Raw genomic sequence first — 19,890 nt, forward strand, 5'->3', positions numbered from 1 at the left:
AAGCTGTTAGACGAATGAATTTAGAGATTTGATGGACATTAAACTTTATATTGTCTCCTTTGGACCAGGTGACTGATGAAACAAGATGGCGGATTCCAACGATGGTTTCCCATGATCCTTCGCGGGTTAAAGGTGACTCTCTCTCCTTCAAACCATGTTGTTATGTATATTAAGACCACACACTTTAAGGCCCTTGGCACAAGAAGTAAGTAGAATATATTGAGAAAACAGGTAGCATTAGGTGTGACATTAGATGAAATCAGCAAGACATGCTTTTAATGTCTGCAAAATAAAAAATCACCATCATAGTCAACATCATCATTCCTCCTATCTCTTGATGAGATGTAACAAATTCCATCTTGTCTGACGTTTATCGGTTCATCTGAGGTCTTGCTTGTTGAAAAGCAAAGCTGCTGAAGCAAGTATAGTTACAACCCTTCTGGGCAGTACAGTGTGTTAATCTCCAAGCAGATCTCCACGGTGCCAAAATCGTACAAACTAGCCCGAGAAGCTCCAGTCTGTTTGAGTTGAGGCAGATCCCGAAGGTGCCTGACAACTTATCTGGCTGTACGATTTTGGCACCGTGGAGATCTGCTTGGAGATTAGTTTCTTGCATCAAATAAGCTGTTACCAATTCATATTTCTTTGGGGTCCGGTCTCCGTCCTCTATAGATGATATGCAATCACCAAGATGCATGTATAAAGCGACAAATATAAAATAACCGCCTGATCATTTAACAACGGCTTAATCATTTACAGAGGACACCACAGGCAAGCCAGGGATAGCCAGTATGGACAAGCAGCTCCATGATTCAAGAGGACTACAGCCGGCCAAGCTTAGAGTAAAATAAGGATAACGTCACTTCCACTGTATTGCCTACAAAATTTGTTGAATGATTGTATTCTGTTTTGTTTGTTTGTTTATCTAACTTTCTTTCAGTCAGTGTTGTCATCCTCCTGGTGTAGAGCAGGTAAACATTGGTGTCCAGCTCATCGACACAAAAGTACACTCTAAGTTCGTGATTATTTCATACATGATTACATGGTAAACATTTCAAACTGTCACACATACAGGCGCTGGGGCAAAAACAGCATGGAACACCTAAAACACTACCACACAGCCACAGACGATGGCAGACAACGACAACTATTGCCTGTCAAAGTGCATCACAAGAGACCAATACCACGACACCTAGCGACCACACAACCGTCTGCACACGTTCCGAATGGAAACAGACACTTTAACAATGCACAACAACGACGTCTGTCAACTGCAAGCCTGTGTATTATGGTGCAACTACCTAAAAATACACGATCAAAATTGTCACTTGCAATAGTTTAGTACCTGGGACAGTGCTTACAGGGGACATGAGAGGTCTGTAGATGCTCTTCGCTTAAAAATCACGCCACCTGTCGACTTCAAGTCGCGCTACAGCCACCACACTTTCACAGACAATAGCAGACAACTTCGACTGTCAAAGTACGTCACAAGCGAAACTTCATCTGTCGACACGACGCCATAGAACCATCTTCTGTCCACACATTTTCAAGTTGGAAACAAGAGACTTAGACAATGCCAAATAAGGACATCTATCAAATTAGATTAAAAAGCAACATGAAAAATACCATTTATCAATGACGATGTTGAAGAATTTCAAATGGGCAAGAACATTCAGTTCAAATTTCATAAAGTGGTCAATGTCTTTTGAAATTGGCGTTTAGTATTCGAATTGTAAAACAATAACAAAATTTCTTGTCGTTTTTTTTCCCAAGGTAGATTGAGCTAACGACAATGATAAAAAATTTGTTCGTTTAACTTAAAAACGTTTGAAAAGAGCAAATATGATCTAAATCATGGCTATCACTTCTGACGTTCAATATCATAGCTAGTGCCTAACGGTATAAGCAATGCTTCATCCTGTCTGAAATAAAATCACTAAACAACTCATCCTAACATTTCATGAAATCACAGGTGAAGATGTGTGTGTTAGAGTGTGTGAGTGTGTGAGTGTGTGTGTGTTTGTGTGTATGTATGAATATACATGTGAGTGTGTTTGCGTGTATATGTATGTGTGTGTGAATGAGTGCGTTTGTGTGTGTGTATGTGTGTGTGAGTGTGTGTGTGTGTGTGTGCGTGCGTTTGTGTGTATGTATGTGTGAGAGAATGAGTGATTGTGTGTGTGTGTATGTATGCACGTACTTGTGTATGTATGTATGTGTATGTGTGTGTTTGTGTGTGTGTGTGTGAGTGTGTGGGGTCTGTGTGTATGTGTATGTGTGAGTGAATGTCTGTTGGAGAATTTGTGCGCAGAAGAGAGAGAGAGAAAGAGAGAGAAAGAGGGAGAGAGATTAAATAGATAAATAAACAACAGATGTCTCTCACTGCAAAAGGACAACCACCCATCTAACATCAGCTCCTGCGCCTGCGCCTCCTGCACCACGTCACCCATTTTAAACACGGCACTTCACCGGTAGAAGCACTTCACTCAGAGACCCTCTTTCAAATAACATCACTACAGCCTCAGCCTCGCATACAAATATACTCATAACACTTCATGAAAGTAACATCATCGGAGTAACCATAACATGTTGTTAAAAAACATCATCGAACGCTTTTTTTTAAATCTAAAACTGTCACTGTAAAGAACGTTGTGTTTTAACCGGCGTCGGTTTGTTGATTCTTTAATTGTTTTTTTTTGGTTATTTCAACAATGCATTTCCAAGTGGTTGAATGATTGCTCCCTAGCGTCCTTATTTCAAACTGCAGTGCATGATTTCAAGCCACTTGAAAAGTTGGATTTTTTACAGAATTTTGTTTGCGTTTATGACTAAGCCTTGGCCAAGGGAGGCAAAAAACTTATTTCTGATTTTCTATATATTTTGCAAGCCTGTACATCCTGGTTTATTATAGAAATTACGATGCTGGATTTAAACTTTTGCGCTCTTGGTGTGATTTTTTTAGTTTTGTGACCTCATCACCCACCTAACTGTGGACAGCATTGACCAGGATGCTATCCACAGCCGGCTATGAAGCATCATCCAATGCCCAATCTCCAAGCAGATGTTGGGTGGAATATTGTAACTTTCTTCGACTACCTGGTAGAGGTGGAACGTGTAAAACGTCTAAAAAGCAACATGCCAATTACAAATATATGAAGATTTCGTTGAATACGGTAAAAAATTGTGAAAAAGGGGCATCACTTCGGTGTCAAATCCATGGTGCTTTAATTAAGGGTAACCCTCTATGTCATGAAGTATAACGGTGTTGACGGAGTGTACTTATTCACTTAAAACTCTGCCATTCTGCATTGGCCTTTCCAAATAGCAACAACCGTTTATGTGACAATCTTCCGCCCAAACATCTGCTTGTAGATTGCCCATCCCTCATGAAATACAGCCATGTGTTTCCAACTACGTAGTGTGATATTTTCCCCGCTCACACATAGCCACATATGTAACATATCCTCCATTCACGCATGGCTCTGTGCCCCACTATATCGGTATCCGGTCGTTTCGCTACATTGTCAGTCCGCTATAGTCGTTTCGCAACATGGCAGAAGTCATTTCGCTACATTTGAATGTTATTTTTCCAGATAGACTCATAGAATTAGAAGTCGTTTTCCTACAATCACTTACGTATTTACAGAAATCAATAGATTAAATCATGGCATCTATCATAGCTGGTTATCGCGCAATCCGACTTTGCATGTAGCGAAACGCACTGTAGCGAACTGACAAGGTAGCGAAACAACCTGTAACCAATGTATCGCACACGGTCTACGCACCTACAATGTCGCCAATATAAAAACTTTCCCAGTAGTTTCCACCCCACCCCAACACGAAACTAGAAAATCAATCAGAGAGCGCCAACCGCAACGATGTGGAGAAAAAAAATGCATGCATTTTTACAATATGGATGTAACAACACCATAAAATTCACGATTTTGGGTTCGCATTAGGCTACAAACAAGTAGTTTCGTTACATCGGCCAGCACAAATTTGATTTCATTGGGTAAGAATTCTGACCTGCAAATTTTGCACCAACAAACATAATGAAAAATTTTGAAAGAATCTTCCAGATCATATTCTAAATCCATGGTAGTAACAATAGACTCCTTTCTTGCTCTGGCCAAGACTTTTTTGAAAATTGAATGATGGAAGATCCATTCTTAACGGTTTAAACTGTTCTGTCCCAAAAAAAAAAAATTCTGATTACAAACCAACACTGGCTAAAGCATAATGTTCTTCTTTTTTTTTTTGTATATTTTTTTTAATGTGGAAGTCAACATTTTAAACATTGTTAATTTTTATCCTGGTCTCTGTCTTGAAAATCTATTATTTGTCATGTTCTTAGTTGTAGCTAGTTGTATCACCCTTTTTGTGTTCATTGTAGTTTTTCTTGTTTCAGGATATGTTGAATTGTACTATTGATGTTCTTCTATTCACTCCCTACAACGTTTCACGGCTAACTGCACGCAAATTATTTTTGCCTTTGCCTCTGTGTTGCATTTTCTCCCTCTCTATATATGACTAGCTGTAATTTCACTATTCTAACCTTGTAATCGAATTTACTTGTAATCTTAGATAATGAAACTTTTTTGTCAAAATTCTCCTCTACTTCTGCTGCAAGTTTAATGCATGTGAATCTAGTACAAAAGCTCGCAAAATGTTTGTCGGATTTGCGCACTAAGCTTTAAGCCTAACATCTTATTCATGTTATAAACAGCTTGATTAATCCATCTAAAATTTGATAGCATTTGAGGTAGTATTTGAAACAGGTTCAAGTGGCTAGAAAATAGAGAAGAAAATACTATATATATATGTATTAGAAAAACTACTTAATGATAGCATGGGTACCATCCTCCATAGTGGCTCCTACTTATTAATTGCTTACCGTAAATCAGTGCTTGTGGGAGACAGCGGTAACTACGGAGGATGATACCCAGGCTACTTTATAAAAGCGTTGAGGTTTCAAAAATGTTTACCTTGGGTATTTTCAGTATCTATACATTAATTTATTGCTGGTTACAGAGTTTTAGCTATGCTTTATTTTTCACAGTTAACAAGAAAATTATAAATCCCCATCTAATTTTTCATTGATTTTGTTAATATGTAAAATGGTTTTGTTCTTTTACGCTAGCTACCAATGCAAAGTGGAAAGATTGTTGATGTGAATACCTAATAGTACTTATAAAATTCGATGGTATTTTATTCATGATTTTACAAAAGATGCTATGCTCGTAATTATCTATTCATACACTTCATTGTTCAAGTTCACAGTCATACTTTTTGTGCAAATGAGACCAAACTACAATTATTCTTGATTTACAACTGACAACTATATGAAATTATCAAAAAATTTGCCAAAAGTCGCTGTTAATTCCCAAGAAAAGCAACAAATATACAAGAGATATAGATAATTTTGGGATGTGAATAGTTTTGTTGTTAACTGTATTTACTTAACGATACGGTAGTCCATATTTTATGAGTGTACTTAATAGAGATGCATCTCGGTTAAGACTGGTAGAGAAAATCAAGTGTATTTCTTGCCTTGTATGTTACAGGTTTTATATGTTCATCGTCTAGTCTTCGCAACATGTCACTATGAATTTAGACAAGTTCAATAACATTACTTTCAGTATCTCTATGAATATCATAGTACAAGTCGAATAGAGTTGAAATTTTGGGCTGAACAAATTCTGATGACATTTCCTTTTGAACCATGTCGAATTCACTGTGACAGATGTTGTTTGAATACGCTGTTACGCAGTTAAGATTAACTGCAAGTTAGAGTGATGTTCGATTAGTCAAGGATATGTTATAGATGTAAGGATAGAGATTGTGATACGGCAGAATCGTGGACTCTGCCAGTAGAGATTGCGATCCGAGTCTCTGTCAACAGAGATCGCAATACTAAGACTGGTCTGCCATTAATCTTAAGTGACATGAATCGAAGTTGAAACGTTCTGTCTTTTCTGCGAATATCAACATGGCATGCACGGAAAAATTCCGATCGGGATCTCTACCGGTAGAATCGCCGATTGTACCAGTAGAGATCCTGATCAGAGTCCTAGTCGATTCTGTCAGATTTTAATCTCTACATACCCTGATAAATATATATCTATAATGAAATTAGAATAGCTACAATAAAATGTTGTTTTGAAAGTAGTACTGCTGAAATATCAGCAAACAGCTATGACATTTACTATCACATGAACAGGCTTATGATGTGATTCAAACTATTGTATCTATTATGATATAATGCTATAAAGAGTTTCACATTGTATTGCTGAGATGCCTTAGTGTATATAATGTTCTAAGACTAAGTGTAGATAGCATACGTGAAGTAAATTGACGATTTTCTCCATCTGGTAAAATATGACTAGCAGAATGTGAAGTCGGTTTTGAAAATGAAGATATATGCACACACATTGTACTGTAATCTTAAGATATATTAGAATCGTATTTACTTCTATGATGATGTAAATTAGATTGATTTATTTTTGAATGCAATCATTTTGACTGACTGCAAAGTTGTTTATAAATGATTGAGATAAATCCTTGTTATATCATATACATTTTTTGGTCTGGCGTCCAATCTTTTATCACATAATCGAAGGATATGTTTATGGATTTATATGGAATTTAATCATGACTTCAATCGTGTACAGGTATTTTTTTTTAATCAAATGATACCTATCTTTCATAAAGCAGTTGTTCTTGTTTGGCACCAAGCACGGTAAAATGAGCAACCTCAATTGCAAACATCAGAATAGATTATAAATGAAGTAATTTTGGGGTAACGATAATGTAACTTTAAAAAAGAATATACATAGTGACAACAACAGTCGCCAAAAATGTGTGATGAAATTGGTTAACTACAAGACCATAATGACGACATTCACGTGAACAAAAATTTCTGGAGCTTTTCGAGTATCTTTGAAGCTGTTTTCTAAACAGTCCGGTAGCGCGAAGGAATATATCAATCACCAACAAGAATGCGAGTTGTCAAGTACATTCTAAACAGTCAAGAGCAGCAGATTCATCATCAAGTTGATGTTGGCTGCCCAACCTCAAAGAAGAAGAAGAACAGTTAGGCCTTTGTATTCGGTGAGGCAAAATACAAGTGAATGTCACATATGTTAGGTTCTAATATATAGAACATTCTTTCTCTCTTACACCTACTGTACATGTATTTATATTGCCACTGTCTTTTTCGTGTGTTTCTGTCAACACGACCGCTATGATGGCTAAGTTCGTGTATGCCGATTGACATCCTAGACAAGAGGAAGTGCCCATCGTCATTCTGGATCAGTTGAAGTTGAACTGTAATTTGCCAACACAAAAATTGGACTTTCCTAAATTTTCGACTGATCAGCTCCAGTCGTTGTCAAGGAATGAGAAATTCTAAAGGTAATTTGGGGTAATCATAATTTCATTTCAAAGGGGAAAAAATACGGCGACAACAACAGTCGCCAAATATTCATGCTGAACATGGTTGACTACAAGATCACAATCAACACATTCTGTGAACTGAAAGGTCAGTCGCTCTGCTTGAATTGAAGTCTAATATCTTTCAAATTGTTGTGTAAACAGTCAGGCAAGGCAGAGTCCACATTCACCACATCCAATAACCAGAGATGCGTCGAGGTGTTTTGGATCTCAAGTACCTTTTAAACTAGCCTCCTTCGCAGACTTCTTAGAGCGCTGGTGTTTATTTTTTGTAGCCTCCATCAGGCCTTCTTATAGCTTACGGCGGTAAGGGATCGTAAAATTCAGCCAAAAAAGGGAATAAATGGAAAGGAGAGTCAGTGCACGCTAAAGTTAACATCTCTCAATGCAAAAAAAATGTATGGTGGCCAAACTTCCATGGCAGACATTCTCCCTGTAGCCGGCATAGTTAGTCTGAGAGACTACATGTTTGGGGGGAGCGCTGATTTGCGATTTTCAACATGGGATAAGGTTCCTATGCTGAGACAGGCAGTTTCGCCGCTCCAATAACCTTAGCCCATGCTGAAAAATTGCTAATCAGCGCTCACCCTAAAAACTAAACGCCGGCGCTCCAAGAAGCCTGCGAAGAAGGCTACTTTTAAACAGTCAGGCTTTTGTTTCTTGGTGAGCTAAAGCACAGGTGGATGTTGCATAGGCTGGGTACTGGTCTTTCTTACAAGTACTGTATTTTTGTTGCCAGTGTGTTTTTTTTCTCTTTGTATGCATGGTGGGGAAACCACGACCACTACGATGACTAGGTTACTGCATGTGTAGAAAGTGTTTTCCATATGTAGCTCTTTAGTCAGAGTTACAAACGGTTTGGAAATGTGACCATGACATAAGTAGAATCTAAGATTTGTTTCGTATTTCCATTTTGTAGTTTTTAGTTTACCGCACGAAAGTTACTGTACTTTAGTAAAGTTTCTATTCCATTCTCCTTGATTTTATGTAACAAGCGGTAAGCAGGCCTGGCTATCTTCCACACTTTGCCTGACCTATTGTTAGTTTACCCCTCTTGTGGGCTCACTGTCCCAATCAATTTGCCATCCAATATATGATACAGTAACTGACATTTCAATCACTGTCTTTACTACACTGAAATTGGAAATGATAACATGATATATAGAGTGCCCTCACGCTTGATAGTAAAGCCAATTTAGTTTATCCCATTTAATGCCTCATAATTAAATTACTTTCTCACACAGTCACCAATCTGTGTCAAAACTTTCGGCCAAACTATCACCATGGATTGATGATGATGTATCGAGCAGAGAGCTTTAGTAACTATTATGCATCTTATTTTAGTAAGAGTCAAGTATGTAATTGTATTGTATTTTGCGAATTAGTCCAGCAGCAAAGCTGAAAACTATGCCAAATATTGTAGTTGAATGTATTCTAAACAAATTAGATATGGAGGCCATTTTCAGACCATTAATGTATATTTTGAGTTTCTGTGCCCTGGTATTTAAACCAAATGACCGGTATGGAGATGATTTATGTAAAGGACTCCAGGAAGATCAGTATACATATGTTGTTTCACTGACATAAACATTAAGATAAACATAGATGTACTCAAAATGTCAAAGACCACCTTTGAATTAAGTAACGCCCGTAATAAGGCATTCTTCCCGGTAAGCCTAAACGTTAACTATAAAGTACATTATGCTGTGTGTAATCTGTGCTTCGTATACGAGCTCCGTTGATCCAAGAACAACGGCGAATGTACCGTCTTACTGACGAATGATTGCGGTGCGAAATATGTCGGTTACCTGAGGACCAATCACTTCACTTCAGTATAAGCGGAAAATTTAAATTCAAAACAGCTTTTGCAGCAGCGCTAAATTTGCCCCTTCTCATATTTCTATCATTGCATGTGCCTACCATTAGCTGTAATTGCTTGACATTTAGAAGATTACAACGCATACGCCCTTTCTACCTCCGCCCCTCATGCTCATGCCGGTAGTTGTTTTTCATTTAGAAGCTGCTGGTCTGAATCGAATGCGTCGCAAGACGTTTCAGTCGGGGCCCAAAATAGCTTCACGCTCTGAGTCTCCCTGTCAAATAGATGACCTATCTTAGAATCGTGTCCAAGCTTTAGCGTGACACTTGGAAGAATGACCACATGGCAGGAAGAATTGGCATGTCTACTGTGTCAGTCAGACCACCTTATTTTAGCCAATCAGAAGGCGTCGCGTTTCCAGGGGCTGCCGACCACCTGGAAGCAATTTTTAGCTAGGGATACTCGCCGCTCAAAGCTTTCTTTCTACCGTGGACTGTTCATGCGGGCCTCGGTAGTGTCCGGCTCATGTTTCTGTGTCGTTGTTGTACGGTGCATTGGTGTGGCACCAGTTCCACCAATCCTGGGTGTGTTTGGTGTGCGGCGCGCCTTCGGGAAAACCCCCGGACGTCGCAATGTCGCGGTACAGTTTTGCCGAAGCCTTCGGGGTCCGGGTGAGGTTCGGGTCAGAAAAGTTGGTGTAGTGCAGCCCTAGACGGACAGAGTGTCCGGAGCCAAACACAATGTTGTCCATCAGTGTCCACGCGAAGAACCCACGGACATCACGGCCGTCCAACTTAATGGCTGTAAAGACAAAAGAAACAGTTTTATGACACTTTCTATGACATCTGTGAGTGTGTGTGTGTGTGTGTGTGTGTCTGTGTCTGTGTGTGTGTGTGTGTGTGTGTGTGTGTGTGTGCGAATGTGTGTTTGTGTGTGTGTGTGTGTACATATATATGTGTGTGAGCGTGTGTGTGTGTCTGTGTGTGTGTGTGTCTCTGTGTGTGTGTCTGTGTGTCTGTGTGTGTGTGTGTCTGTGTGTGTGTGTACGTATGTGTGCTTGTGTGTGTGTGTGCATATATATGTGTGTGAGCGTGTGTGTGTGTGTGTGTGTGTGTGTGTGTGTGTGTGTGTGTAAATTACACATCGACATTCGTGACACAAAAACTAGTCAAAAAGTGGAAACAAGTTTTACTTCACTGCAAAACCATTAGCAATTTAGAAAAAGTTACTCGGTGAAGACGGCAGAAAATTCGCACGGTGATTTGATCTTTTTGATATATAGCTGTCTAAAAACTTATGTAAGTATATGTACTGTACAACACACACGGATGAGCTTTCATTCTAACAATCTAGAATGCGTGACTGTTCACCTCGGATGGCTTCGTCCACATACAGCATGTAGAAGCACTGTCGCCAGGTGTCGTTCATGTTGGGAGGGAAGTGTTCCTTCTCGGAGATGCCGGTCTCCGTGATGTAGAACGGGACTTTGTGCGAGTATTTCTCCGAGAAGTACCGGAGCTGCTCACGGATGTTCCACGGGACCACGTAGGACGCTGCGAAGCCGGACGATGCTCCTGTTTGAATATCATTATTATCATGAAGAGCGATACTGTGAAGATCTTGCCCAAATACCATGGCATATCATTGAAAACTTTCCGACTATAGACGAACAGGTTGAGGTCTGGGAAGAGTTAGTTACTAGTGTAGCTAACACACATGCCCCACTGAAAAAATGTAAAATAAGAGGTATACCTGCACCATGGCTCACTAACGACCTGCGTGATCTCATTGCACTCAGAGACAACATGTACAAGAAAGCTAAACGCTCAGGTAGTCCGAGCGACATGACTGACTACAAGGCAATGAAAAACAACGTGAATTACTTATGCCGTCAGGCTAAAAAAGAGCATGCAGCTCAATCAGTAATTCAAGGTTCAGAAGGGGGCCAGGCTGGGGTTTGGAAGGCCATACGTACACTACTACCAAACAAGACATCAAACACTGTTACATACCTGGAACACGAAGGGCAGGGTATCTCTGACAACAAAGGGATGGCTGAAACTTTCAATGATTTCTTTCATAAAGTCATACAGGACCTATGTAGCACATTCACTGGGGCCGTCTCACCCTTTTCACCAACACAGTTTGTGAAAGAGACAAACAGCACCTTCAGTTTCACACCAGTTACAGTAGAGGCTGTCACTGAACAGTTATCAACTCTGAATGTAAAGAAGGCCACTGGCATGGACAGTATTGATAACAGACTCCTGAAAGCAGGAGCACAAATCCTTGCCCCATCGCTTACAACGCTTTTCAACAAGTCCCTGATCACAGGAGAGTTCCCAGCAAAGTGGAAGATGGCCAAAGTCATGCCCATCCACAAGAAAGGGGACAAGACCATGCCAAGTAACTATCGCCCAGTGTCTGTCCTGCCTGGTATTTCCAAAATACTAGAACGGACTGTTCACAACCAGTTATACGGCTACCTTAACCAGTTCCGACTCCTCTCACAATGCCAGTCAGGCTTCAGAAAGCGCCATTCTTGTGAGACTGCCCTGCATTTTGTAACTGACGACTGGATTGAATCAATAGACAAAAAACAAAAAACCGGTGTGATCTTCTGTGACCTTTCCAGGGCCTTTGATACCCTAAACCATGACATCATGTTGAGTAAACTGAAAGCCTACGGTGTCGACGATGTGTCATGTAGATGGTTCACATCTTACTTAACTGGGAGGTTGCAGCGTACTTGTCTCAACTCAGCTTTGTCCGAAACATCTCATGTGACCTGTGGCGTTCCACAGGGGTCCATTCTTGGACCCCTCCTTTTCATTGTGTATATCAATGATTTGCCTAACTGCATACGGTCATGTAAAGTAGCCATGTATGCAGACGATACCATTTTATACTTCGCACACAATAGAATACAAACAATACAGGAAACAATCCAGAAAGACTCTACCCGGCTAGTTCAGTGGTTTATCGCCAATAAGCTCTCTTTAAACCCTACCAAGTGTAAATCTATGCTGGTTGCCTCTCAAAGACCCAGAGCCCCTGACCAGCACTTACAACTTACTCTAGCTAATACAGACTTGGAACAAGTCGACACGTTTAAGTACCTAGGAGTTGTCATTGACAATGCCCTATTATGGAACGACCACTTTCTACTTGTCTCTAAGAAATTAGCTCGGACAATTGGAATTATGAAATGCCTCAGTCCTTACTTGAACAGGCAAGCTATGCTGGTAATCTATAATACATTGTTTCTCCCCCACATCCAATATTGCAGCAGTGTCTGGGACCAGGGAGGTAAGGGGTGCTTAGATAAACTCCAGAAGTTGCAGAACAGAGCAGGTAGGGTAGTGTTAGGGTGCGACCGCCACACTCCCAGCGCAACCGTTCTGAATTTACTAGGCTGGACCACTGTAGAGAGGCACCACAAAAGAGCCAAGGCCGTCTTAATGTACAAAGCACTAAATGACCTATCACCACCACACATGTCCCAACTATTCACAACTTCTGCCCATACCCATACACACAACACCCGGTTCAGCTCACAGGGGGGGCTTCAACTACCAAAAGCACGCCTACAGTATAAAAAGAGATCGTTCTCTTTCTCTGGCGCGGTCCTATGGAACTCACTGCCACTACAAGTAAGAGATGCAACATCTATCGGTGCTTTCAAAACTATATATACAAGAGAACTCCACTAGTGTTTAGATTTAGGTTATCTCTTATGTAAATACATTTTTGGTTTCACTCATTTATTAATATGATTTCACATTATGTCAACATTGATATGCAAATTCAACCTGATTTCATTTCATTTCATTCCATTATATTTTGTTACTAGCACATGACGTCAATGCACATATTTGGTAATATTATGTTTTGTTTAATATGACGTCAATGCACATATTTGGTAATATTATGTTTTGTTTAATATGTTATCTAAGTTACTCTCACTGGTTTCATATCAATTTTACTTCACATTATGTTCTGTTACTTGTTATTTTATGTAAACAACTTTGTTTGGGGATTTCCCCCCCAGGGCTCATTGAAAAACGCCAGCTGGCGATATGACTCCCCTGGTTAAATAAAAATAAACAAACAAACAAATCATTATTTCTTTATCTATATCAAACACATAGCAAATGACACTGGTATGCACATATAGAGACAGAATAAAGCACATATGAACATCAACATTTTTAAGGTAGGTAAATCTGACTTAAGAGCAGATTGGACAAATTTGTGTGAAACAGTCTGTTAGCAACAAAGGAGTAGCAAATATTCCTACATGGAATAACTGTAGACGGAAATACATTTCAAGATGCGTGGTTTTAAATATACTTCAGCCCCACCCTGGACATATCAGTTTTAAATGCATTATTGAATTAGGCCACAGCAAGTAATTTTCATGGATGACATCAGCGCGCTCATTAATTTTCGCCTGATTTCTAAAAAAAAAAATTTCATTGCCCTCCGACGGTGGTCAACATGCCAAAAATCGGCAAATATGCCTTGCATTATATAATGTCCTTGGTTGTAGTTAATTGAGATGTATACACAAGGTGTTTCATCGCATATGAATACCCAGTGTAGTTGCTTCAGATGATGGTACAACAAGCTCTTTTCTGCATTTGTTGTGGTTAGTCTATTGAGATGTATACACATCTACAAGAACATGTTTACTGTTGAATCATGGAGGTTTTATATTATCTATGAAACCTCATTGGTTGAATACAGGAATAAAAGACCTGTTGGTCGTGATATCATATTTTGTCGCCTCAATTCTTGTTTAACAAGATTTGTGATCTCAAAATTTGAAAATATAAGAATCTTGTTTTTTTTTGCCTGCCTTGTTTTTTTTTTCTCATTAGTTTTGGAGTCTGCGGAGGATGTCATCCATAAAATTTACTTGCTGTGGCCTTATAAAGTTTGACAGAACTGGGCAACGATCGCTTGTGCATTGTTGCTTACCGTGCGGCCAGGTGGGATCCGAAGTGTCCTTGACTCCCTTCAGGTCCGGCATGACAAGAGAGATGAAGTCCAGCGGGAAGGTGTGGTCGGACGCGTAGATCAGGACGGCGGAGTACTGGTTCAGACCCACGAAGTCCGCCGAGCCTCGCACGTACGCCTTCTCCGCCTCCGTGAACACAGGGAGACGGGGCTGATAAAATAATAAATAATAATAATGTTTTTTATTGGTCAGAAATTACCCGCAATGGCAGCCTTTCTAGCGCTGAATTGATGCGGGGTTTACAGGTTTCACATAATACACAACATATACCTAATCTATCCACACTTGCATTTTATTGATTTGTCGCAAGGTCTAGATCTGGGCGGCTGCCATTCGGCGCCACCAGGTGACCTCAATACGATCTTCCCCAACGAAGTCAGGTACCCATTTACACCTGGGTGGAGTGAGGAAAGTCGTTTAAAGTCACAAGATCGGTGACACGACAGGATTCGAACTCGGGACCTCTTGGTTCAGAGCCGAACGCTCTGCCGTTGCGCCACACGACCCCACACGGCTACATGAAAAGAAGCGAAAGAAACGAGTAAAGAATGAGTGACATATATATTTTCCTAATCTCCAAGCAGATGTAGCAGTCGTGTTTGTTTTCAATGTGCTAAGCACTTGCAGCTAGAGGTGCAAACTGCTGTCGCGCCGCGTGCCTATTAAGCTGTTAACCCCTGTCACACTAGTACTTGTGCGTATAGACAAGCCCGCATGAGTTGCATAATACAATGCTAAACTTTCTTCCAACACTAAGGTATTCACGGATCGAATTTTCGACGACCACTGTCGCCTTCTTCAGGATCAATAATGACCAATCATTGCCGAACGTAAACTCGCGAGAGTTACGGACACGTGACTCTATTGACACATGTCACTGCGGATACGTGACGTCAGCAATTGGTCAAACGTGCCAGGAAGTTTATAACGCCCACTGCCTCTGTTGAGTGACGGCTGGAGTGCCCTGATATATATGGCCTCCTTTATACCTCTCATAAAGTAGTCCGCATGAGTTGCGTTAACATGTTTTTGGTTTAGATTAAGTTTGCAGCCGAATTAGTTATTTCTTAGGCTCGATCACTAGGCCACACAACGGTGGGTCAAAGCAGAAAACATCCTTTTCCCCGCAAACCTTACTTAAACCAAAAAAATGTTAATGCGCAATTCACGCGGACTTGAAGATACGCACAAGTGTGTCAGGGCCCTTACACCGAAGGGTTGTTATACCGACTACATAGATACATAAACGCTTCACGCGGTAAGAAATACAAAGGAGAATGTAGGAATTTAGTTATTACATCAGCGGCACTATCTCCATTGATCATCTGTTTCATGGCGTCGGGGTAGTCGCCGTTACCGTAGATCGGGTTGGCAAACCAGCCCAGGAAGAACTGCTCAAAGTTGTCGGCGGCCTGGACGTCTCGCGGGTCGGACGTGTTCCGGGGCTGGCCCCACAGAGCCCCGAGGACGATCCCGACCTCCCCGCCCTGCTGGGCCCGGAAGGAGTGGTTGTAGGTGTGCCAGGCACGAGCATGGGCCTGTGTATGGGATAGATAGAAACAATACTGCCACGATTCCAAGTTACATACAACGACCTCGAGGCCATGAGGGTAACACCACTGTACAAAATGCATTGACAAATGTTTAACAGCCTTCATATATGTTGGCAAATTGTGTTCAAAACAAAATATTCTGAGAATAACGGAGGGCGCATCATCGGAAATTAGCGATAAAAAACAACTGACAAAGTTTAGTCTTTCAGCACATTTTCATGTAGGGCTGTTTTAACTTCTAGTCCAAAGGCAGGGTCTCTAACCGAGCCGGTGTCACAGGGATCTCGCACCCCCCGTGAATTTGAACCCCCCGGTTCGAAATCACTAGTGAATTTGCACCCCCCGTGCGAAATCCCTAGCGATTTCGCACCCCTCTGGTGATCTCGTACCCCCAGGGGTGCAAAATCGCTAGGGATTTCGCCCCCCCCCCCCCAAATCAATTTGTTAGCCCCATACTATAGTATTTGTTCTGTTGCGGCATTCATAATTCACAGTGGCTACTATCAGATGCTATCTTTTTAACAAATTGAATGTGAATAATAGTAAATGTGGTTTTGGTTGTAATTTCGGCTCCTGTAGTATGATAATACCAACATACAGTAATTGTTTTACGTTTACGACTATATAATGCAAAAATTACCTTTTGTTTACTTTCATGTTCTTTTGACTACGTATATTCCTTTGGTTATTGATCAACAATGACAAGACAACACATCAAATTGAATGTACCAAACTTTATCTTAAATGCAAAAAAGGTACTTTCAATTTTGCAATTTGCAAATCTCTCCAGCAATTTCAAATTTGTTACATTTTCAGACCACTAAACATAACTTTTGTTACCCTTATAGTCACTAGTAAGTTCCAAAGCACATACGTATTCAAGTGCTGTTCTATAAACTTTATACACAGCAGACATGCTTTGCCTCAAAGATGCTGACTACAAATGCAACCTTACATCACTACTTTGGACTTTCCTCTGTCCATTGCAAAGCTTGGTTTGAGCTAGAAAGTACTTTGGGGGCGCACATACCTACTTAGGGTGCGCACACAACCCTACACGCGTCAACCAAAGTAGGGGTGTCGACGGCGACGCGCACCCAAAGTAGGGTTGTTGACGCACCCGAAGTAGAGGTGTGTGCGCACCCAAAGTAAGAGTGTAAACGCACTAAAAATAAGGGTGTGTGCCCACCCAAAGTAGGTGTGTGCGCACCCAAAGTAGGTGTTTGTTGCTCGTTGTACCAGTCGGACAAGGTAAGAAAGTCACCCACCTTAATGACAACATGTGCTACTTCGTACTGGCGTCTTTTCATGCCGAAGAGCATTTGGGGAGGGGACACGCCTAACCCATAACCCGGCACGATGAAGGACCAAGGCTCGTTAAAGGTGGCCCATCTCTTGACTCTGTCGCCGAACTTCTGGAAGCACAGCGTGGCGTAGTCATTGAAATAGTCCACCATGCTCGCATTAGTCCATCCACCGTACTTAGTCTGGAATAGATGTTACAACTTTTCTTGAGAATAAACGACACAGGATAGCACTTACACAATAAAAGTGTGCCAAGATCCATCACGGAACTGTTTGTACTGGACCGCTGGATACTAACAAGGACGTTAAATTTACTTTTTAACCTCCTTGCTACCAAGTAAGAAGACCAAGAGGACCGAGAAGGCCTAATTCTGCAGCTACCCCCACTGCAGTGTGGTCTAGCCTCCTTAACAGGCTTTACTAGGCGGACTTTTTGGCTTATTGTGTGGGTTTTTTATTGGCATATCATGAGCCATCGGAAAATAAAGCACATTATAACCCGCCCACCCACCCAAAAGCCCACCTCGTAGAGACTGCTAAGAAGAACGAATGAGAGGTGAAATCATAACACGACGTCTAATAAAGTGATGGTTTGTGGAGATGAAAGTTCGGAAGCACAGTTAAGCCCCTGTCACACTTGTGCGTATATACAAGCCCGCATGAGTTGCGTATTAACATGATTTTGGTTTAGGTTAAGTTTGCAGCCGAAGAAGTAATTTCTTTGGTTTGATAACTAGACTGCTCAACGGTGGGTCAAAATAGAAACAACTTCCTCCACGGAAAATTGACTTAGACCAAAAAAATGTTACTGCGGAACTCATGCGCACTTGAATATACGCACTAGTGTGACAGGGCCCTTACCTGAAGATCCTGTGGTAGGTCCCAATGGTACATCGTGACAAAAGGCACCATCTTGTGAGCTATCAGGTCATCGATGAGCTTGTTGTAGTAGTCCACGCCTGCCTGGTTGACGCCCCCTGCCAAAGTGCCGTTAGGGAGAAGGCGGGGCCAGGATATGGAGAACCGGTACGCCGTCATGGCCAGGTTGGCTCCAATTTGGACATCGGTTGCATACTAGAGGGTAAGGTAATGTTACATTTAGCGTGGTTCTATGCTCTTTAATGTTCAAAGTTATCAACCCAGAATTGAGGTGTTCAAAATTTCGTTTTTCCCTAGACATATCGTAGAGTGGAACTCGCGGCACCAAGTACTGTAGGAGCATCCTAACTAGAAATTGTTAAACAACGCTTAAAGTTAGATGCGTAAAGGTTAGGCGTGGCAGGTCGTTCTGGGTAATTTAACCAGCTGCTCTCTCGCCGCGTACCTGCGGAGCTGGTGTGTTATGCCGAAGGGCGGTTATACCGACTATACGGATACATTTACAGAGGGTTGTTTGGCTCCTTTGATACTTCCGTCAAACGTTCACGTTTGGAGAAATGTGAAATACAACGTTAGATGACATCGCGTAATGGCAGTGTGCACCGTAGCACGAGATTAGGCCACTAGTTACTGTGTTATGACAACTTTAGGAATAGGAGATGAACAGTCATTTGGTAAGCTGTTATATTTGTTAAACTATGCAAAGATCACAAACTCACACACGTATACGAACTCACGTGTTGTATTGACAGAGCTCCAGAACTTTCTGTACAGAGAAGAAAACTACATCCGGGGTCTTGGCCTCTGGTACCTAGTGCGCAGGTGCGAGATACTAAAGGCGGGAAAACTGCTAGATAAACAATATTACCTTGTGGTAGCTGTCACATGCGGTATCTCCCAGCGGAGTTCTGCCGGGCTGGTGGGCCCAGTGGTCCCAGATGGACTCGCCTTTCCCGCCCGTGTTCCACCCGCCCTCCACCTGGTAGGCCGCCTTGGACGTGCCCCACAGGAAGCCGGACGGGACGGTCCCGGATATGAACGGTTCTTTGGGGTAGGATGAGTTCTGACCTAGGGTCACAAGGCAAAGCGATGAATGGATAATATACAAAAACGAACAAGCAAGAAAACAAACAAACAAACAAACAAACAAACAGAAATAAATTGATACAAAATATGGGGAAGGACCAGAAATGTAGACGTCATTGCGACAACACACAACTCTAGCAGGTACTAGGGAAAACAGCTTATTCTATCGTAAGTGATTGTATACAACATTACAGTTACGGCATTTCTTACTACAGTTGTTGGCTGCAAGATGAAGAAAAGAGGGAGACAGTGAAAAGCTGTAAGTGGTCAGTAACTCACGGACTGGTTTGGAGCTGCCTTGAATATGCTGGGAGTACTCTCTGGCATCAATGTAGATATCTTCAGGCTTTGGACAGAAATATAAACATCATCTTCAAAGACTTTCATCTTGAACCCTTTTACCTAGCGCATGCACTACTTGTAAACACGCCAATGATGCTAATTCTTCGGCTTGTCCACCACTGCGTGTTTATGTGAAATAACCTACGGTTTCAAGTACTGCGAGCGATCACCTCAGATACTGGCAAGGCAACAATATCAAAACTCACAGGTCTACAGCTAGACAGAAATTCTAGAAATAGAAATAGAGACGGTTCGTCAGAGTGTAGTTAAGTACACCTTACTCATCTGTAACGGCTGTGGGCTCTTACCAAGGCTATGTGGCCAAGGACACCACCTATCCTGGAGTGAGGCTTCGCAGCTATGAGAAGTTGAAGAACAGCAGCTGTGATCAGCAAGGACCCCACGAACAGCGAAACTCTGGGCTCAGGCAT

The 19,890-nt window shown here is 41.4% G+C and overlaps 1 protein-coding gene and 1 long non-coding RNA gene across 2 annotated transcripts; one reads left to right on the forward strand and one right to left on the reverse strand.

Moving 5' to 3' along the window:
- Positions 1 to 14: 14 nt before the first annotated feature.
- LOC136424479 (uncharacterized) lies at positions 15 to 1,948 on the forward strand. The gene is made up of 2 exons (XR_010753894.1): positions 15 to 132; positions 1,075 to 1,948. It is a non-coding gene; the product is annotated as an uncharacterized lncRNA (long non-coding RNA).
- A 6,766-nt stretch (positions 1,949 to 8,714) lies between these two features.
- On the reverse strand, positions 8,715 to 19,890 carry LOC136424014 (cytosolic beta-glucosidase-like). The gene is made up of 9 exons (XM_066412413.1): positions 19,768 to 19,890; positions 19,397 to 19,463; positions 18,900 to 19,099; positions 18,014 to 18,226; positions 17,116 to 17,334; positions 15,593 to 15,832; positions 14,255 to 14,444; positions 10,642 to 10,845; positions 8,715 to 10,072 (listed from the first exon to the last, which is right to left on the reverse strand). Exons 1-9 carry the CDS (start codon positions 19,888 to 19,890, stop codon positions 9,795 to 9,797), a joined length of 1,734 nt encoding a protein of 577 aa, XP_066268510.1. The 3' UTR covers positions 8,715 to 9,794.

The sequence above is a fragment of the Branchiostoma lanceolatum genome, chromosome 18 (genome assembly GCF_035083965.1).
Source record: "Branchiostoma lanceolatum isolate klBraLanc5 chromosome 18, klBraLanc5.hap2, whole genome shotgun sequence".
Lineage (NCBI taxonomy): Eukaryota > Metazoa > Chordata > Leptocardii > Amphioxiformes > Branchiostomatidae > Branchiostoma > Branchiostoma lanceolatum.